We start from the raw sequence: 17,444 nt of genomic DNA, 5'->3' as shown, positions 1-17,444 counted from the left end.
ATTGATTCCTGTGTGTGTGTATAGGTGAAGCAGTGCAGGGGAGGGCTTTTTTGTGGGTTTTGTGCTGTAAGTTGATAGTGTGGAAAAGTATGGCGCACTCAGCAGCTTTGGACAAAAGCTCGTATATTTTTTTCTTGACAAGTGACAGGAATATATATAAAGTGAGGGCAGGGCTGAACATATTACCTGCTTGCAAAGCAGCGTGGAATGAAACTTAATACCTGAATTCCCCCCACGTTGCTTTTAAAAAATAAATCGGCTAATCCTCGTGGCTGTAGACATGTATGAGTATCCCCTGTTGAAGGCTCAGAAAGGCAGCTAATGGCTCTTAGTCATTTTATTTTGTCTTTGGCACCTCTCTTCCCTGTGGCTTCCATCTTCTAAATCTTTCAACTGGGAAACCCATCTTGTACTTCAGAAACATTAGACATACTGTACATATCTTATTTCCATGCACAGTACTGGTATATTTTTATTGCTGATATCCACTTACTATAATAGACATAAAACCAAGCGCATTTGAGCTTTGGAACATGCACCCTGCTAGAGTAAAAGGCTTAGCATCCCTGGTGGCCTATAAGAAGGCCTTAAAGACACACCTGCTTAACCAGGATTTTGGTTGATGGTGTTAATTGTTTTAATTGGTCTTGTTTGTCTTTTTAGTAAACCACTGTGAGATTTTATCATTTAGCAGTATACAAATGCAATAAAAACACATACTGTGTGTTATATCTAATTATACCAATATTTGAGCTTAATTCTAATCCCATATATTAAAGTGTCTGCCTTGCTTTTATTTCTATAAAGGTTCCATACCTATGAGAGAAATACACACTACAAAAAACTCTCCAGTTACTATATCACACCACTACCTTTATTTCCACCACCACCCCATCCCCGCCAAACCTTTGATCAGAGCATTGGCATTTTATTGCCACATGGTTTATTGCCACACAGAAAAAGAGGAAGATACATATAGCCTTATTGAAAGAGAGGGTTTGAAAGATCTCAACAGCTGCTAGCCAAAATAGATAAGATCCTTGGATGACTTTGACCCCTAATACAAGGTTTCTCAGACTTGGGCCTATGTTCCCAGATGATGTTGGATTGCAACCTGCATCATCCCCAGCCACAATTGGTCACTATGGCTGGGGATGATGGGAAATGTAGTCGGCAACTTCTGGGAACCCAAGTTTGAAAACATGTACCCTAGTTTTGCACCCAAGCTTCAGGTGATGAAGATCTCCTCTTTTCTCCCCACTAGCTGATATCCTTCAGCAGATCAGTGTGTTCCAGCCTTCCTACATCCTGGATGGGGTATCCCAGTAAGTATCAAACTAGGAAGTTGGTTTAATGCTTTTTGTCTCCCTCAGGTCTCCTAGGTGTAAGCAAGTGTAATGTACCATGCATATACCAGACGTTTCCTGGCTTGATCAGCCAGTAATCAAATGGAGTCTCCCAAGAGACTTACGTAGTGGGAGTGCTTTCCAGCAGCAAAGCGGTTAAACAACTCCAGCCAGGATATATGGCTCTTCTTATTGTAATCATTCTCATGGTCAAAGTCTTGTGTGCCTTAACGAATCTTGCATTCCTCTCTTGCCTTTCCTCCATGAAATCAGGTTTATCTGCTTGCCTTTAATTTATCACTTCCAGGATTTAGATCTTTAGTGGGATGGTTTGCACCCAAGCTTCAGGTGATAAAGATGTTGGGGATCTTGAGTTTTTTCAGGGTTTCCCTTCTTGACCTCGTGGTTCTGCTCATAATAGGGCAGCTCTGTAATTCTGATGTGTTTGTACTGTGCTTGCTTGATCTCAACTGTGGACATGCGATACAGAATTTGGAATGTGTGGAGGCTGAGGAAGTGGAAGTTGAGGCTCAGAGCTAAGGAATTTCTGTAAACTTGATGTCTTTAAAAGCAAATGCCCAGCTTGTTTGGTTGAGGAAATAAACTAGAAATACTCTGCGAGTGTTCTTAAAAGTATCGGAAGTGAGAAGTGATCTGACTTTCAGTAATTGGTCTTTAGCATCCTGCTAAATCTCTCCTCCTGTTGATGCCTGTTATCATTCCTCCCAACTTCGCATGACTATAACACCACAAATGGGCACTGATCTTCTTTCTCTTGTTCCATTCTAGATCCTGCCCAACCCTGCTATAAAAATTTGCCCTCCCCACCCCAGTACATCTGAAGGGATTATAGATAGGAGAACTTTGCAGTATCCCTTTCAAGCCTTTGTACTAATGATTAACCTCTTCACCAGACTGCAGGACAGTTCCAAAGACATGAAGATAGATTTTGATGTGTACCAAGCTGATGCAGCTTCTAGCTTTAAGAAGAATGACCCCGGGAAGCCTTGTGTCCGGATGTGTGTTCGGAGGTACCAGACACTAGTTGTGTTAATTACTGGCAAAACTACATGTTCTAAACTGTCCTGAAAACTAGCGCATGGAGGAATCTCAGCCTTGGTTTAAAAAAAAAAAAAAAGCAAGTTTCTAACCTTTGTGTGTTGTACTCATGGAGGGCTTAAAGTACTTTTGCATCAACCGTTTAAAGTACTTGAAGGGAATAGGGATAAGAATTCTTCCGAAAGTGTTGACTCAGTGTGCAGCAGCTGTGAAAAAAGCAATTTCTCTGCTGCTGGATGAGGACGTCTCACGTGGGTTATCTTTCCCACAAGCTCCAGAGGGGTAGGACAGATTCAGTTAAAGAAGCCTTCATAAGGCCGGGAAGGCTAGCCCTTCCCAGTTCTGTTTGTCCTGCATCCAGTTCTAGAGAAGGTCTCTTTGTTTTATAGCCAAGCTCTATGTTTGTTCATACGTCTATCTCCACTTTTATCATCAGCTTTTGTTCCTACCTTGCATTCCTTTATTTTCAGCTCAGCTTCTCTCCTTACCTTCGTTTTCTACATGCCCACACACATGCACAACTTTCCTTCTCCCTCTTCCTTCCCTCACCCTTCAATGGAGTGAACAGGGAAGAAAGCCTCTGCTTTTCAACCTCCCGGTCTGGCCCACCTCCACCAGGTGCTTGTCCATGATCCAGCACTAGGCCTATGGACAACCCCACGGTTCTCGACGGAGCCTCTTGAAGGAGAACGGGGTTCTAACACCCTGGAAGGGCCTTTGGGTCCATTGGCCCAAGATTGAAAGCATGCCAAGAAGTGTGGCCATCCCCAGGCGCCCAGGCCACAAGAAGCACACCTGGCACAACTCCATGAGGGAGATGTAGTGGGCCCTGCAGCTCCTCCCCTGGTGCTGCCCAAGCGGCCACACTGAGTTGCAAACAAGCAGGCCCCAAAGCCCACATAAAATATGGAGGCTTCATTGGAACCTTTGCACGGCCCACCAGACACGGGGGAAGTGGAGAACAATGGCCCCGATAGAAGGAGTGATTCCCAGTCACCACTCCCAGGTCCTAGTGCCTAGCCTCAGCGCCCTCCAACCACCCCTGGGGGCCAAATGCCCAGCAGTGAGGGAGATGAACAGGGGCCTTCCCTCCTGACCCAGCCACTCTACTGAGGCCTGCAGAGGGAAATGGCAAGCTGGCTCCTGAGGACCCTGTGACACCTGAACTGGAAACAGGCCTTCATGCCTTGCTTCCCCACCACCACCCCCCAACAAACCTCAAGGCCTGGCCTTGCCGACCTTTCCTGGGGAGCTCCCCGCTGCGTGGCAGACCCTGAAACGATTTTCAGGGTGTGATTACTTCATCCCTGCAACACAGGCCCCACAAGTCAGCCAAAAAACAGTGTGGGGCAGAGGGGTTTCCTCTTCTTCTTCAGACCCTTCTTCCTCATCAAGCTCTGGTAACACACCTAAAAAGACAAGGAAGAAATAAGCATAGGAAGTCACAAAAGACAAAAAAGTCCAAAACAAAAACAGAGTAAACCCCAAGGGGTACTGAGTTCTCCCTCTCTGCTATCTCAGTGTATGGACTCTTCAGATCCACATCCAGGGAGGCCTGATCTGGGCACCTTGCATCCATAGTCTAGTAACCCAGGCAATACCCCTGTGGGATATCCCTGACAACCAAGACTTAGACATAGATTATAGAGAGGAAGGGGAGAGTGGTCTGATGATCAAACCACACACAGACTGTTCATGCCAGATGACCTCTTGCACCTTTTTCATGGCAATTAATATAGTGGCGGCTACAGCAATCACTAGCTCAGGAGCAACCTGTCCCTTCTAGAGAGTTATTGATGTTTCCAACTCCCTTGCCAAAGGAACTCTTGTTTCCATTCCCAGAATGATTCTCTGAAGCAGTTAAGCAGGAGTGGCAGGCACCCTCCGCTCATTAAAAAAAAACAACAGCCCCACTTGTGAATAAATTTTACAGTCTTGTTCACACCACTTCAGATATGTTTGAAGTTCCTCCTATAGATGCTCCACTGATGTTGTGCACAATTCTACCTCATGATGGGGACTCAAAGGACCTCACAGGAAAAAAAACTAGAATCAGTTAAAGAAGGGACATGAAGCGGCATCACTGTCCATATGAACCTCCACAGCGGCATCCATTATGGCAGGGGCATTACTACTCTGGATGGATGAGCTTTTACAGTCCCTATCCTCTGATCTCTTCCACCAAAAGCAGACTCTGCTAAAGATGCAGAAGGTGCAAACCGTTATTGTAGATGCAACCTTAGATTCTGTTAGATTTGCATCACGCTCCATGGCATCCACAGTGGTCGCCAGACGGTCTCTTTGGCTGAAACACTGGCAGGTGGACGCAGCCTCATGCAATACCCTCACTGTTGTATCATATGTTATCCAAGCTGTTTGGGGATGAGGCACTCCAAGAGGTAATAATTGAAACCAAGGATAAGAAGAAAGCCCTGCCATCAGCACCATGCAGGGAGGGCAGGCGTCCTCCGCACAAGTATTCCCAGTCCTTTTGAACCAACTTTAGACCCAGGGACATGCAGTAACAGTGTCTTTTCTGAAACAGACAACATAATACTACAAGGCCCACTAACCAGCCACGACAGCCTTTCCAACAGCAACCCAAGCCCAGGCAGGCATCCTGACTCCTCACCACTGGGTGTGGGGGCCCGCTTCTATTCTTCCATGTTTTGGAAACCACAATATCAGACAAGTGGATCCTCAACACCTTACTTCACGGATACAAAATAGAGTTAATTGGCCTTCCCAGCGACTGCTTTTTCTCCACCCTCAGTCACCCACCGAACTTCACAACCTACTTCTGGCCATCCACCATCTACTGGAAATATCCACAATAGTACCGGTGCCAGAACAACAAAGGGGCAAGGGCATATACTCTATTTTGTTTACTGTGCCCTTAAAAGATGGCTCCTTAAGGGCCGTACTAGAGCTAACATTTTTGAACAAATGGGTGAAACACAGGACATTTTGCATGGAGACTCTCCGCTCCATTGTAGAGGCATTGCAACATGCCAACTACCTGGCGTCAGTGAACCTGACCGAGGCATACCTGCACATACCAATCCATTTGATGAGTTGCCATCTACTTTGGTTCAGGTACACGGAACAACACTTCCAATACAGGGTGCTCCCCTTCAGGCTATCATCCACCCCGAGGATCTTGACAAAAGTCCTAATGCCTCTGATTGCTTGTCTATGCCTCAGAGAAATCAATGTCTTTGCATATTTGTACTACCTCCTGATTCAGTCACCGTACAAAGAAGCAGCAGAATCAGACATTTAAGGCACACTACAAACCCTGACAGACCATGGGTTCCTCATGAACAAGGCAAAGAACCACGTGAAGCCGTCCTCACAAATACACCACCTGGGGTGCTGAAAAACACGCTTCAAGATCACGTGTTCCTTCCACAGGACCATATACAGAAGATATGTGCTCTGATACAACACATCACGGCCACTCCTACCATACCACTTCTTACACTGGCACAGCTGCTTGGACTGATGGTGGTCTTTGGTGGTTATCATCTTTGATCACTATAGTGGTTTCTACTGCCACATCAGGTGACTGTGCAGTGCCAACAGTTCCTTGCCCAGTGTTACAATCCCTAAGGTGGTGGCTCCATCCATTCCACCTTTCACAAGGAAAACTTCCTAGAGAGAGAGACACACACTCCGATAACAGTGACAACTGATACCAGTCTCTCAGGATGGGAGGCCCAGGGCCTTCAACACTCCACACGAGGGAAGTGGTCATCATGGGGAAAATGCCACAACATCAGCTGGCTGAAATTAAGAGTCATAAGGTTGGCGCTACAAGCGCTCCAGCCCCTGTTGATGCACCGCCATATGTTGATCCATACTGACAACGTCACAGCAAAGGCACTCATGAACTGTCATGGGGGCACCTGTTCAAAATCGCTCCACAAGGAGGCAACATTACTACTGGTATGGGTGGAATCTCATCTGGCCATAATCATAGTGCATCACGTCAGCAGCTCCCTCAGCAGCCAAGCCGACTGGCTCAGCAGATAAGAACTCCATCCAGTAGGGTGGAGTCTCCACAACCAGGCATTCCAGCTTCTGACCCAAGCCTTGGGCCACCCTCATGTGGACCACTGGTCAACAAGAAGCTCCCCGGATTCTTTTCCTGCTTTCCCTCCGTTGGGGCAGAGGCCATGGACACACACTCACCCCCATGGCCCAAAGAATTCCTGTATGCCTCTCCTCCAGTCCCAGTACTCAGTTGATTGCTCCGCCGGATCCGGCTTATCAAGGCACAGGTGATTCTTGTAACTCGACAGTGGTCGAGGCATCCATGGTTCCCGGAAATCCTTCATCTAGCAGTTGCAGATCCCTGGTTTTTTTCAATATCACCCAATCTTCTCAATCAGGGTCCCATCCTCCACCACAACACAGTGTGGTTCAAGCTTGCTGCTTGGTGACTGAACACAACATCCTGAAGAGCCACAGTTGTGATTCAAGGGTCCTCTACATCATACTAGCTTCTAGATGTAATTCCACAACTGGATATATTAATGCACATGGTGCGTATTTCTCCGTTTGGTGCAGGCTCTCTGCTGACTAGTGCAGCATACCAGAACTACTACTCTTCCTTCAAGATGGCCTTGACAGGAGTCTCTGGGCTAATACGATAAAATGCCACACTGCAGCGCTAGCCACCTTACTCCTTCCAAGACACGGGGTCTCAACTTGCACCTCAAAAGGTTCCTTAAAGGCACCATACTCTAGTGGTGTGCACGGAACCGAACCGGTCTGGTCCAGCACTGAGGGGAGTCTACCTTTAAGGGTGGGGGGGTAGTACTTACCCCTCCTGCCGCTCTTCCCCCTCTGGCGCTGCCTTTAAGGACTCCGTTTTGGGGGCGGCAGCGTTCCTCCCTGCCGCCCCTGCCCCCGTCGTTGCCCGGAAGTCTGGTACAAACGAGCACGCATGCGCTCATCACGGCACACATGTGCCTGTTGCTGCCATGTGCGGCGCCGCATACGTCACACGCGTGTGACGTATGCAGCACACGCACGGCGGCAACAGGCGCGCGCGCCGTGACAAGCACATGCGTGCTCGTTTGTACCAGACTTCCGGGCAAGGACGGGGGCAGGGGTGGCAGGGAGGAACGCCGCCGCCCCCAAAACGGAGTCCTTAAATGCAGCACTGGAGGGGGAAGAGCGGCGGGAGGGGTAAGTACTACCCCCCCACCCTTAAAGGTAGACCCCCCCTCAGTGCCGGACCGCCGGACCGGTCCGGTTCCGAACCGGTTTGGAGGCCTCCAAAATGGCCTCCGAACCGGTTCGTGCACATTCCTACCATACTCTCCTCCTTTCCTCAGACGGTGCACGATTCCCTTCCTGGGATCTCCATAAGGTGTTACGGGTACTTCATGCTCCCCTGTTTTTAACCCATTTGTTATGTGCCACTTCGTATTCTGTCTTTCACTCTGGTTTTGCTCATTGCCATTATATTGGCCAGATGGGTTTTGGAGTTGAGAGCACTCTTCAAATCCCAGTTTGTGTTTTCTCCAGATGCGGTCAGGTTGATCCCTGACCCTTCTTTTATGCCCAAAGTTTCCTCAGTATTTCATTGATCCCAAGACGACGTTCTTCTGTCCTAAGCTGAGCCATCCAAAGGAAAAGGAATGGCACAAGCTTGTGTCGCTGCCTAAAGACTTATCTGTCATGTACTGCCTCCTTCAGATCTACGGAAACTCTGTTCGTCTCATTCTTACCTTCCTCCATGGGTCAGGTGTCCTCCACTTCAGTTGCATGATGGATAAAGGCCTGTATTGTGTTGGCATACGAAACTCAACACCTATCTCTGACTCTCAAGCTGACAGCTTACTCCACAAGATCCACTGCTACATCTGCTATGTTCTCCAGAAATGCGCCATTGGCTGAAATCTGCAAGGCAGCCATGTGGGCCTCTCTGACCACCATCACAAAACACTACAAGCTTGATATCCATTTCAGGCCGCCTTTGGCAGATGTATCCTTCAGCATGTTCTTCTGCCCCAGTAGATGGTGATGCCCCCACCTGGGTGGTCTTAGCTGTGGCATGTTGCACATGAGATGTCCTGATCTAGCAGCAGATAAAGAAGAGTTGGTCACTTACTGTGAAGGCTTCTTACTGCTGGATTTGAGGACATCTTGACCCACCCATTTGGGTGTCCACATCTACTGGTGTGTTCTTTCTTCTGACTTTTGTTTACCTTCTTTCTGAACCTTGACTTGGCTAAATAGAACTGGGAGGGGCTATCCTTCCGAGACTTATAAAGGCTTCCTTAATTGAATTTGTCCTGCCCTCTGGAGCATGCACACAGGATAACCCACGTGAGATGTTTTCAGATCCAGCAGCAAGAAGAAGCCTTCATGATAAGTGAAAAATGCTCCTTTCCATGATAGAGATTATTAGGAAGGGGACTGAAAATAAAAATGCTAATATTATAATGCCCTTATACAAATCTATGGTGCAGCCACTTTTGGAGTACTGTGTACAGTTCTGGTCACTGTATCTTAAGAAGGACATTGTCGAACTGGAAAAGGTGCAGAAAGAGGGCAACCAAGATGATTAGTTCTATCCAACCATGAGCTCAACATATTTTCCTTATCAGATAGCTAAATAAATACAATTTCCTGACCTGTTTCCAATGGCTTTGTAGACAGGCTAGTGCATATATTATTTAGTGAGATAAGTATTCTTCCTTTTGCAGGTTTGATGAACAGATCCCATCCCTGAAGGCTGTAAAGCAGCTTGCCTTTCAAAGTGGAGATGTCCCAGTGGTCTTTGCACTAGTAGACAATGGAGACATCACTTTCTACTCTTTTAAGGAGTTCAAGCTACCTATTGACATTTATCCTTGATAGCTGGCTGCTGTTGCTTGAAGAAGCACCTTTGGACTTGTGTATGTTTGTACAAAATGTTACTCAGGGCTTGATTCTTGATTGTTCATTTGGATACTTCTATAGACTCTCTAGTTACCAACACTGCATCTCCACTGAATGCAAATTCCATGTAGCAAGAAACCATTAAAGTCTTCCTTTTTATTGCATCGCCAGGGTACTTCCTGGACAAAAACCACAGAACCTCTTTATTCTGTTAATCCACAAGTTCCTGAATGTTAGTCTGTTCAGTCTGAGATTGTTCTTGTGAACTTATAGAATGAGTACTATTTGGCTGAGAACCTCTGTGCTAAGTCAGTTTTGAATGGTTTCCAAAACTTTTGCTATAGATTCAGTAAGCCATAGGGACTTTTAGTGGTTCAACTGCTGAACGAACACCTGTCAAATTAAATCCTTCAGATATGTGGCTGTTGAAGGGGCAGGGGGAGTTTGTCCATAACAAATCCTAATATTTAATGGCTGCCTTGGCACTGATAAACACTAGAAGCTGACATGTTGGCTTAATATCCAGTACTAGTGATCTATCAAATGGCAGAGATGGAGACAAAGGGCTATTATTGCATGATGCTCTTTTTCTAGTCGCAGAATCAAGCACAACCAGTAAACCGAGGAGGATAATCTCTTGTAGCTGAGCAGGTAGGTCATTCTTTAGGTACTTTTCCCTCCATCAGGCTGCTGAAGAAAGTGGAAAGGAAACTGCAGAATTTTGAGACCTTTCTGAATCTCTGGAAACTCATTGTGGGTTTATTGTTTTTGCAGTTCCATAAAGTTAATGACTCAGGGTCCAAATCACAATTTCTGGCTGCCACAATCTGTTTCTGCTTTCCAGCTTCTTTTCTTGGATTTTTTTTTCCTCCTGAGAAAGAACAAACTTGTACATTTACTGTGAAGTTTCCTGTTGAGAGGCACTATCTCTGTCATCTAGTTTATATATAACCCATGCTGCTGTGGAGGATTTTCCCCTTCAGATACCAATTTCCCTATCCATTGTAAGTGGAACCAGCAAGCAGTTTTATCTGAATAAAAGGGGCTGGATATTTTTGTTTTCATGGAACAGCTTTCAAGAGAAATTTTATGAGACATTTTACAGAGTTTATGCTTTATAGTTTTGGGTGATTTTTTAGTTCGGAGGCTAAAGCAATAAAATTGCTTTTTATCTTGCAGTATGGTGTGGTCTTTTCAGGTGCTATCATATGGCATGTTCTACCCTGAGGCAAAACCTGAGCAATGGTAGTTCTGTATTTTGTGTTATATACTTCAGAGCTTTCTTATTTGGTAGTGCCTTGCAGTTTGCTACTGTCAGGATTTGCTAACAAGTGAACTCCCAAATTATATCCCAGAATGCACTCTATATTTCTCTAAGACAGAAGAAAAAGAAGCTGTTAGGCTTGAGCAATTTTTCTCCATGGTTACCTAGAAGATGAGGGATTATATGTATAATCAAAGCTATCCTGGTATCTAGTGTGTGTTCCTAAGTGGGATGCATAAAGACAACAAAAAAAGTATGTTGCCATTGTGTGAAAACACAACCAAACCCATCATGCTTGCTCTGTGGCGACTGGCAATATTGGGAATGAACCCTTTCCCTGCATTCTAACCCTCATGTGCTTCATCCATCTACCTGTGGTTTGATAGCTCTTCTGGCATGGCTGCACCTTAGTTTTTACTTCTTGCTGTGTGTGACTTGTGCATATTGGAATGAAGTGGATTAATCTATTAGGAGTGGAACACCCTGCCGTACTGTAGAAGATGGGGCTATATGGCCTTTAGATCTTGTCTATCCTGGCTGTTCTGTGATTAAATTATAATTTGCAGCCCTTAACTATGTTCCTTAGAAGTGAGCCCACTGAATTAATGACGCTTGTTCCCAAGTGGGCATGTGTCGGACTGCAGCCTTAGTTTGAGTTGTCTTGAGGGCTTCACCCACAATTGGAGGTACATGGTTTCCTTATGGGAGAGTTTCAGTGTATCTGTTCTCAGAATGCTGAAGAACTCTTCCTCAGAAATATCCCAAGTGAAATCCTTTCTCTCCTTTCAAGTCACATTGCTATTATTCCTATTATTTTAGCACACACCCTGCGACCTTCAGTAGCACTTTCTTGCTGCCTTGTCTGCCAATCTGGATAGGGCCCCATCATCCTCTTGATTCATGCAGCCCTTGAGAGTACACTAGAAAGCGCTGCTTTCTGCTTTAGTATACACCCCAAACACCCTTGTTGAAAACAACAAAAAGATTTTTAAAAACAACACCAACACTACATATCCAGCCAAACAGCAGCTGGAAAAAAATACAGTATATGCTCAATAAGTTTCAAATAGAACTCTTCTAATTAAAAAAAATACTCTTCATAAGGAAGTAAGATGGTTGGATTTACTGGCCTCCAAATAAAACTGTTGATAATCCCTGAATTAGGGTAGCAGGCCTGCCTTATGAAGTCTCTTTATCATGACACTGTGGATTGAATGGTATAGATTGCGATGATATCTGCACAGCCTTTTAGTCTTCCTACCAATTCAATCTCTGCTCTGAGCTTCAATCCATAATGTCCTTCCTCCAATTATTATGCTCAAATGGACAGTGTAAATTAAGTTTATTTTAATCTGCCACTTGCATAAATTTCAGCTGAGAATTCTGGACATGAATCTGAGGTGGAGAATGTTCAGGTATTACAGTAACAGTATGTACCATTTGTAAGCTCTACATCCCTGCTGACTGCAAATACAGCATTCATTTGAAGAACTATCCTCTTCGCTATTAGGAAGGGTGGCCACCCAGTGTTCTGCACCATAGGGATAAGCTCTATCTATGCATTTGTCTCTTCAAACTTGTTTGATCCATCAGGAGGTGGGTTTATGTACCATATCAGCTATGGCAGGAAGTGGGGGGTTACGAGGAGGCGTAACACTGTACACAGTTACAATAATGCCTGGATAGGGCTTTAGACTTGGTGAAAATGATGGCATGTCCCCATGAGAAAGTTCACTGACAGAGTAAGTTCACTGCTACTGGCTTATGTCAAAAGCTGCAACTATTAGGGAAGGGTAGCACTATTGGTGGAAGGTTTAAAGATCATCTACCAAGAGGGACGTCTGCCAACCAGACCCTCTTTCCTGTCTCTATCCATCTTGAGGAAGGTTGAAAACAACGTATATCTTTCCCTGACAGAATCCATAACAGACTCCCTTCTGTAGCTGTTACATGGGTCACAAAAGAACCACCTGGTTTTGCAACTGGGGATGGGGCCATAGCTCAGTGGAACCTGCTTTGTGTGCAGAAGGTCCCAGGTTCCCTCCCTGGCATCTCCAGGTAGAGCTGGGGGAAACTCCTGCCTGGAACCTTGGAGAGCCGCTGCCAATCAGACTAGGCAATCCTGAGCTAGATGGACCAATGGTCTATCTTGGTATAAGGCAGGCAGTTACATGAGTCATTGCTACCCATGAGAGAGCTGGTCTTGTGGTAACAAGCATGACTTGTCCCCTTAGCTAAGCAGGGTCTGCCCTAGTTGCATATGAATGGGAGCTGTCATTGGAGCAGCTCTTTGGGAGCAATCTGACTCTTTCAAGGAGTGCCGCTCCTTGCAAACCTTGCAAGACGCACAAGGAGAGAAGAGGGGGTTGCTGCTGGCTACCTTCCCTCTTCCCCATGCCGCTTTCAAAGCTGGTAAAGGGCCATTTTGAAAGGAAGCTGCTTCCCGCCACACTTGTGGAGCAAGGCAGCATTTGGTATCTCAATACCGGAGAAGCCTTGCATGTTTTAGAAGATGCGGGGACACTCGAATGCTGAACTTTGTTACTAAAGCTTTGATAGTTGCCTTTTTTCAACACCGAATTTAATGTGAACTGAAATATGTAGCTACAATGAATACAAAGCAGTAAAACCAACTTCTTAGAGTGGCCTGCTGAATGTTTGTCTAATTCAATCCAACATAAACCAATAGCAGAGGTCAAACAAGCTCAAGTGTTTCATTAAAGGACTCTCTTAAAAGTTAGCTGCTACTGGTCCGGTACACAAAATAGGGTTTTGTGGTTTTTTTTAATGTGATCTGAGATATATATATATATATATATGGTGGGCAACTTTTTGGAAATCAGTAAAATAGGCAGAAGAGAAGAAAAGGAGAACCAAATTTTGGAATAGTATTAAATGCAGTGGGAATTCTGAGTAAATAGAATTGTGTTGTGAGACATTGCCTTTTCTACTAAGGTAAAATCTTGATGTTTCTTCCTGATCTGAGGCACCATGTCTATACCATAAAACCTTAAGTATGTACAATGATTTTACAACATAAGATTCATATCTAGAACAACCTGGTGAGAGGTGACTACTTCCCCCTCCAAGCATTGCAAAACTATGGCAGAGTAATTACTCTGCTCAAGATCATCCGGTGTGATAGGCTGCTAACAAAGTCGTCCTGGTACAGGTTAAGATTGCAGACACTGGATTTGGTGTGTGTGTGTGTGTGTGTGTGTGTGTGTGTGTGTGTGTGTGTATATGAAGTACTGACATAACTTGTAAACTTTTGGAAGGGCGGTATAGAAATCAAATTATTATTATTATTATTATTAAAAGAAGATCTACAGAAGTGTTCTCACTAGAGTTTTATCGAGGCACTGAAACCTTTCTCTTAAATCTTTTTTTAAATGCATCCTAAAATTACAACATAGTGTGGGCTTCATGACACTAGAAGGAGAGAAGATAAAATATTAATCTCTTCTTCCTGTCTACTACTCGCTGTTTATAGATTCAAATGGTGTCTTAATCAATTGAATGTCTATATCCCTCAGTTTGGCGGCAGAGTGGTGTTCCTGGGGCCGCTGGTGATCCTCCAGGGCTTCAGAGACATGGACAGCATTCTGATGAAACCAGGAAAAGAAATTATGTAGCAATTCTGGAGAGTCCAGTTATGTGCTGCTTCATAATGTGTCAGGTGAGTACGGCTCAGTGTTGCAGAACATTGCAAAAGGATGAATGAGATGGAGGTCATTGCTTTGGACTGAGTTCCTATCTTCCTTCTAACTAACAAGGCCTCACAAAACTAGAGCTCTCCACTGGGGAAAAGAAGAAAAGCAGGAAATCCCCTGGGGTTAAATTCACAATCTCTGTCATTCAGTTGAAACTAAACCTGCTGGCTCATTTTCCTTCTGCAGCTTTGCCCAGATCTCCTCTGGTCACGGCTGCTCCCAGTCTCTGACTCAAGACATCATGCCTTGATCACAAGGCAGTTGGCTTTGTGCAGTTCAGGACAGTCGACAAGACAACAAAGGCAACCTGTTTGCACTGTAGCTGGGAATATCACCTTAAGCCAGGTATGGAGTTTTGGGTTTCATATTCTCTATAAAGAGTGGGAGTGAGTATTGCAGTTCTCAATGAGTCATCACTAAAACCACGCCTTTATCAGGATGTGTTCCTTTAAAAAAGTGTGCTGTTTAGTTGTAGTTTACTTGCCTACTTAGAAGTGCACTACAAAAAAGCATGTTGCATTACTAAATTATAGAATTAAAACAAATGGTTTAAACTTACTCTCCTGGTTTCTGAGAATTGCAACCTGATCCTAGGTATGTTTACTTAACAGTAAGAAAGTTAAGTGGAGTTTTCTTCCTGGCTTGTTTAGGATTGCACCTGGCATATCCTATGAGTTTACTCAAAGGTAAATCCTATGTTCAGTGGGGTTTACACTCAGGTAAATGTGCATAAAATTGGCTTGCTTAGGCAGTGCTGTTGAGTTCCTGGTGAGATGCCACCTGGTGTTCTCATTACCACAAACAGTCCTGTACATGACTGACAAGTATGAAAGAGTCCAGTGGTACATAGTCTCCCCGACAATGCCACAAGAAACCAGTCTTTAAGATGCCTTAAGATTGTTTTGTCTTTTTACAGCAAGAAACTGTTGTTCATTTGGAATCTATCACAAGTATTGTGTATGTGAATGAAGACATCCGATCAGAATAAGTAACAAGAGCAAGCCCTCCGATTATTAATAATGCTTATATTATATCTTAGAGTACTGTTGCCCCAGTTATACAGATAGGGGAGAACTAATAGAGGCAAGCAATGGTCAGCCCCAGACTTTGAACTGAAGTTTCCATCCCGGGAGGATCAGGTTCAAGATCATGATCACAATGGGTGCGCTGAGCTTGGTTGATGGGGTTTTGGGGATAAAAAACACTCGCTATTGTGCCTACCTCGCCTGCTCCACAAAGCCATGGCTGATTAGCTTCGAGGACCCCGGTGAGGAAGTGAGCAGATTGGAGAAATATTGATTTGGACAAAGGGAACTTTTTAGCGTCTGTTCTTAACAGTAACTTCAGCCAGCCGTGCATTGAGGCAGAGAATAGTACTACTAACATATTTGAGCAGCCTGCAATCACTCTGGAGCGACCACTTTTACATTACGGCCGGGAAGGAATGAGCACCAGTTTCAGCCTTCTTTGCACTCTGCTTGCACACACCGTCCGTCTCCACGACCGGAAAGAGAGGTGCGCCCCAAACTCAGCGGATATGGGGCGTGGCCACAGCTCCTCAACACTAGCGAGAGATATTAATAGTCCGATCGTACTGTGCAGGCTTTGATGTTGATTTCACCTCCTCCCTCTTTTTACCGGCCGGCTGAAACAAGAAGGCTCCGGCGAGAGGCTCGTCGATTTCCTATTGGCTAGGATGACAGCAGCGGGCCTAATTAATTATTCATGAGTAGTATATTTATACTACGATGGAGTTGCAATGAAACGGGCTTTGCTGGTCACGCCCCCTTGCGATTTGCATATCCGGCGGGCACGCCCCCTCCCGGAGGTGTCCAGGAAGGAGAGGTGGCGGCGGCGGCGGCAGGAGGAGCTGGGTGCGTTGGGGGACGCTGGCTGCGCGGTGAGGCAGCTTGTACTCTCTTCCCCCCTCCCGGGCCGGGGCCTGGCAGGGAGACGGGGCTAAGGCTGCAAATAAAGGGGTGGAGGCGATACAGAAGGGGGAGGCTAGGTAAGGGGGGGGGCTTTCTTGGCGGACGTGGGGCGGAGTTAGGGCTTTGGCTGCATGCTGGAAGGTGAGCTGGGCTTGGCCGAGGCGGGCGGGGAGGCGGGCGGCGCTCGGAGGAGATTGTTCTGTGATGAGCTTTGTCATGGATTCTAGAAGTAAGGGGCGGGCGGGCGGGCTGGGAAGACAGAATGGTGTCCTAAGGGCGAGTGGCCGCCGTGCATAAAGGGCTTGGACCCTGGTGTGGCTAGGGTGGGTGCAAGCTGGAGGCGTTGCCATGGGGCGGGGGCTTAATCCGTGGAGGGGGGCTGGGCAAGTGTGTGATAGGGGCTACTGCCTGGCGGCAGTGTGGTTAGAGACCTCTGGACGTCAGAGTTAACGAGTGAAAAGTTTGGGGGGGGAGGCAGGTCCAGTGGCTTCAGATTCTGCCAGGTCTGTGGGGATTGGGAAGGGGCTGGCTCTGGGATGCAGGTGAAGGGAGCTGGAGCTTTGCAGCTGTGGGTATTTGGGGGAAGAAGGGCGTTGCCACCCTTGACATCTAAGGGTTCGGCTTCTTGTCAGCATGGAGGGAGGAAGGAAGGAAGTAAGGAAGGGGGTGGGTTTGAGTTCTTATGGCTATTGTCGCCTTGGTTTACTGTAAGGTATGTTGGGAGGGTTGACTTTTGTTTAAGTAATGAGCTTTTCTGGCAGGCTGTGGTGTTTGTACAGGTGCTCTGGAACTCTGAAAAGACAGGCTTTTAAAAAGCAGTTGATCAATCCCTTATTTGGGTCCTGATATCCCCTATTGCTGTTTTCTACATATTTTTAAAGACTCTTTTTCGGGGTGTTTTTTTTAACAAATATGTAAGCATAAAATAAAATATGAATACATTAACATCCCGTTACTGTTGTTGATTCCAGCAGGCTCTTTTGGTAGCAGGTTGTGACCTGTCAAGGTGATTTTTACCTTTTTCCTTATTTTCTTAGAAGGTCAAGACAGTGCTTTGGAGTGCATATGCTTCAGTTTGCAGGCTGGGATTCTTTGGAATAAGAGTTTTTGGAGGGAAGAGAGAAGGATCTCTGAACAGGCCAGAAAGTGAGTCTAGGGGTTAACTTAATAAATTCAAGATGGTAGATCCTCTAGTATAGGGTAAGGCTCATATTTTGATAGGGTTTTGTTTGTT

The 17,444-nt window shown here is 45.7% G+C and overlaps 2 protein-coding genes and 1 long non-coding RNA gene across 13 annotated transcripts in view; all 3 read left to right on the top strand.

The window, feature by feature from the left end:
- TSEN54 (tRNA splicing endonuclease subunit 54) overlaps positions 1-10,480 on the top strand; it is a 28,969-nt gene extending 18,489 nt beyond the window's left edge. For all 4 annotated transcript variants that reach the window (XM_053293006.1, XM_053293007.1, XM_053293008.1 and 1 more), the window contains 3 exons: positions 1,265-1,325; positions 2,261-2,377; positions 9,128-10,480. In XM_053293006.1, coding sequence (XP_053148981.1) covers positions 1,265-1,325; positions 2,261-2,377; positions 9,128-9,278 — 329 coding nt within the window. In that variant the 3' untranslated portion in view covers positions 9,279-10,480. The remainder of the gene's footprint in view (positions 1-1,264; positions 1,326-2,260; positions 2,378-9,127) is intronic.
- A 3,371-nt stretch (positions 10,481-13,851) lies between these two features.
- Positions 13,852-15,296, top strand: LOC128343621 (uncharacterized). The gene is made up of 3 exons (XR_008315618.1): positions 13,852-14,245; positions 14,466-14,624; positions 15,196-15,296. It is a non-coding gene; the product is annotated as an uncharacterized LOC128343621 (long non-coding RNA).
- A 623-nt stretch (positions 15,297-15,919) lies between these two features.
- Positions 15,920-17,444, top strand: part of LLGL2 (LLGL scribble cell polarity complex component 2) — a 99,917-nt gene continuing 98,392 nt past the window's right edge. For 2 of the 8 annotated variants that reach the window (XM_053293002.1, XM_053293003.1), the window contains exon 1: positions 15,920-16,179. The gene's annotated coding sequence lies outside the window, so the exon portion shown is untranslated. The other 6 variants (XM_053292996.1, XM_053292995.1, XM_053292997.1 and 3 more) reach the window with 6 other exon arrangements.

Source organism: Hemicordylus capensis, chromosome 2, assembly GCF_027244095.1.
Source record: "Hemicordylus capensis ecotype Gifberg chromosome 2, rHemCap1.1.pri, whole genome shotgun sequence".
NCBI lineage: Eukaryota > Metazoa > Chordata > Lepidosauria > Squamata > Cordylidae > Hemicordylus > Hemicordylus capensis.
Note: the sequence above shows the minus strand (reverse complement) of the source record. Positions and strands in the feature narration are given on the sequence as shown.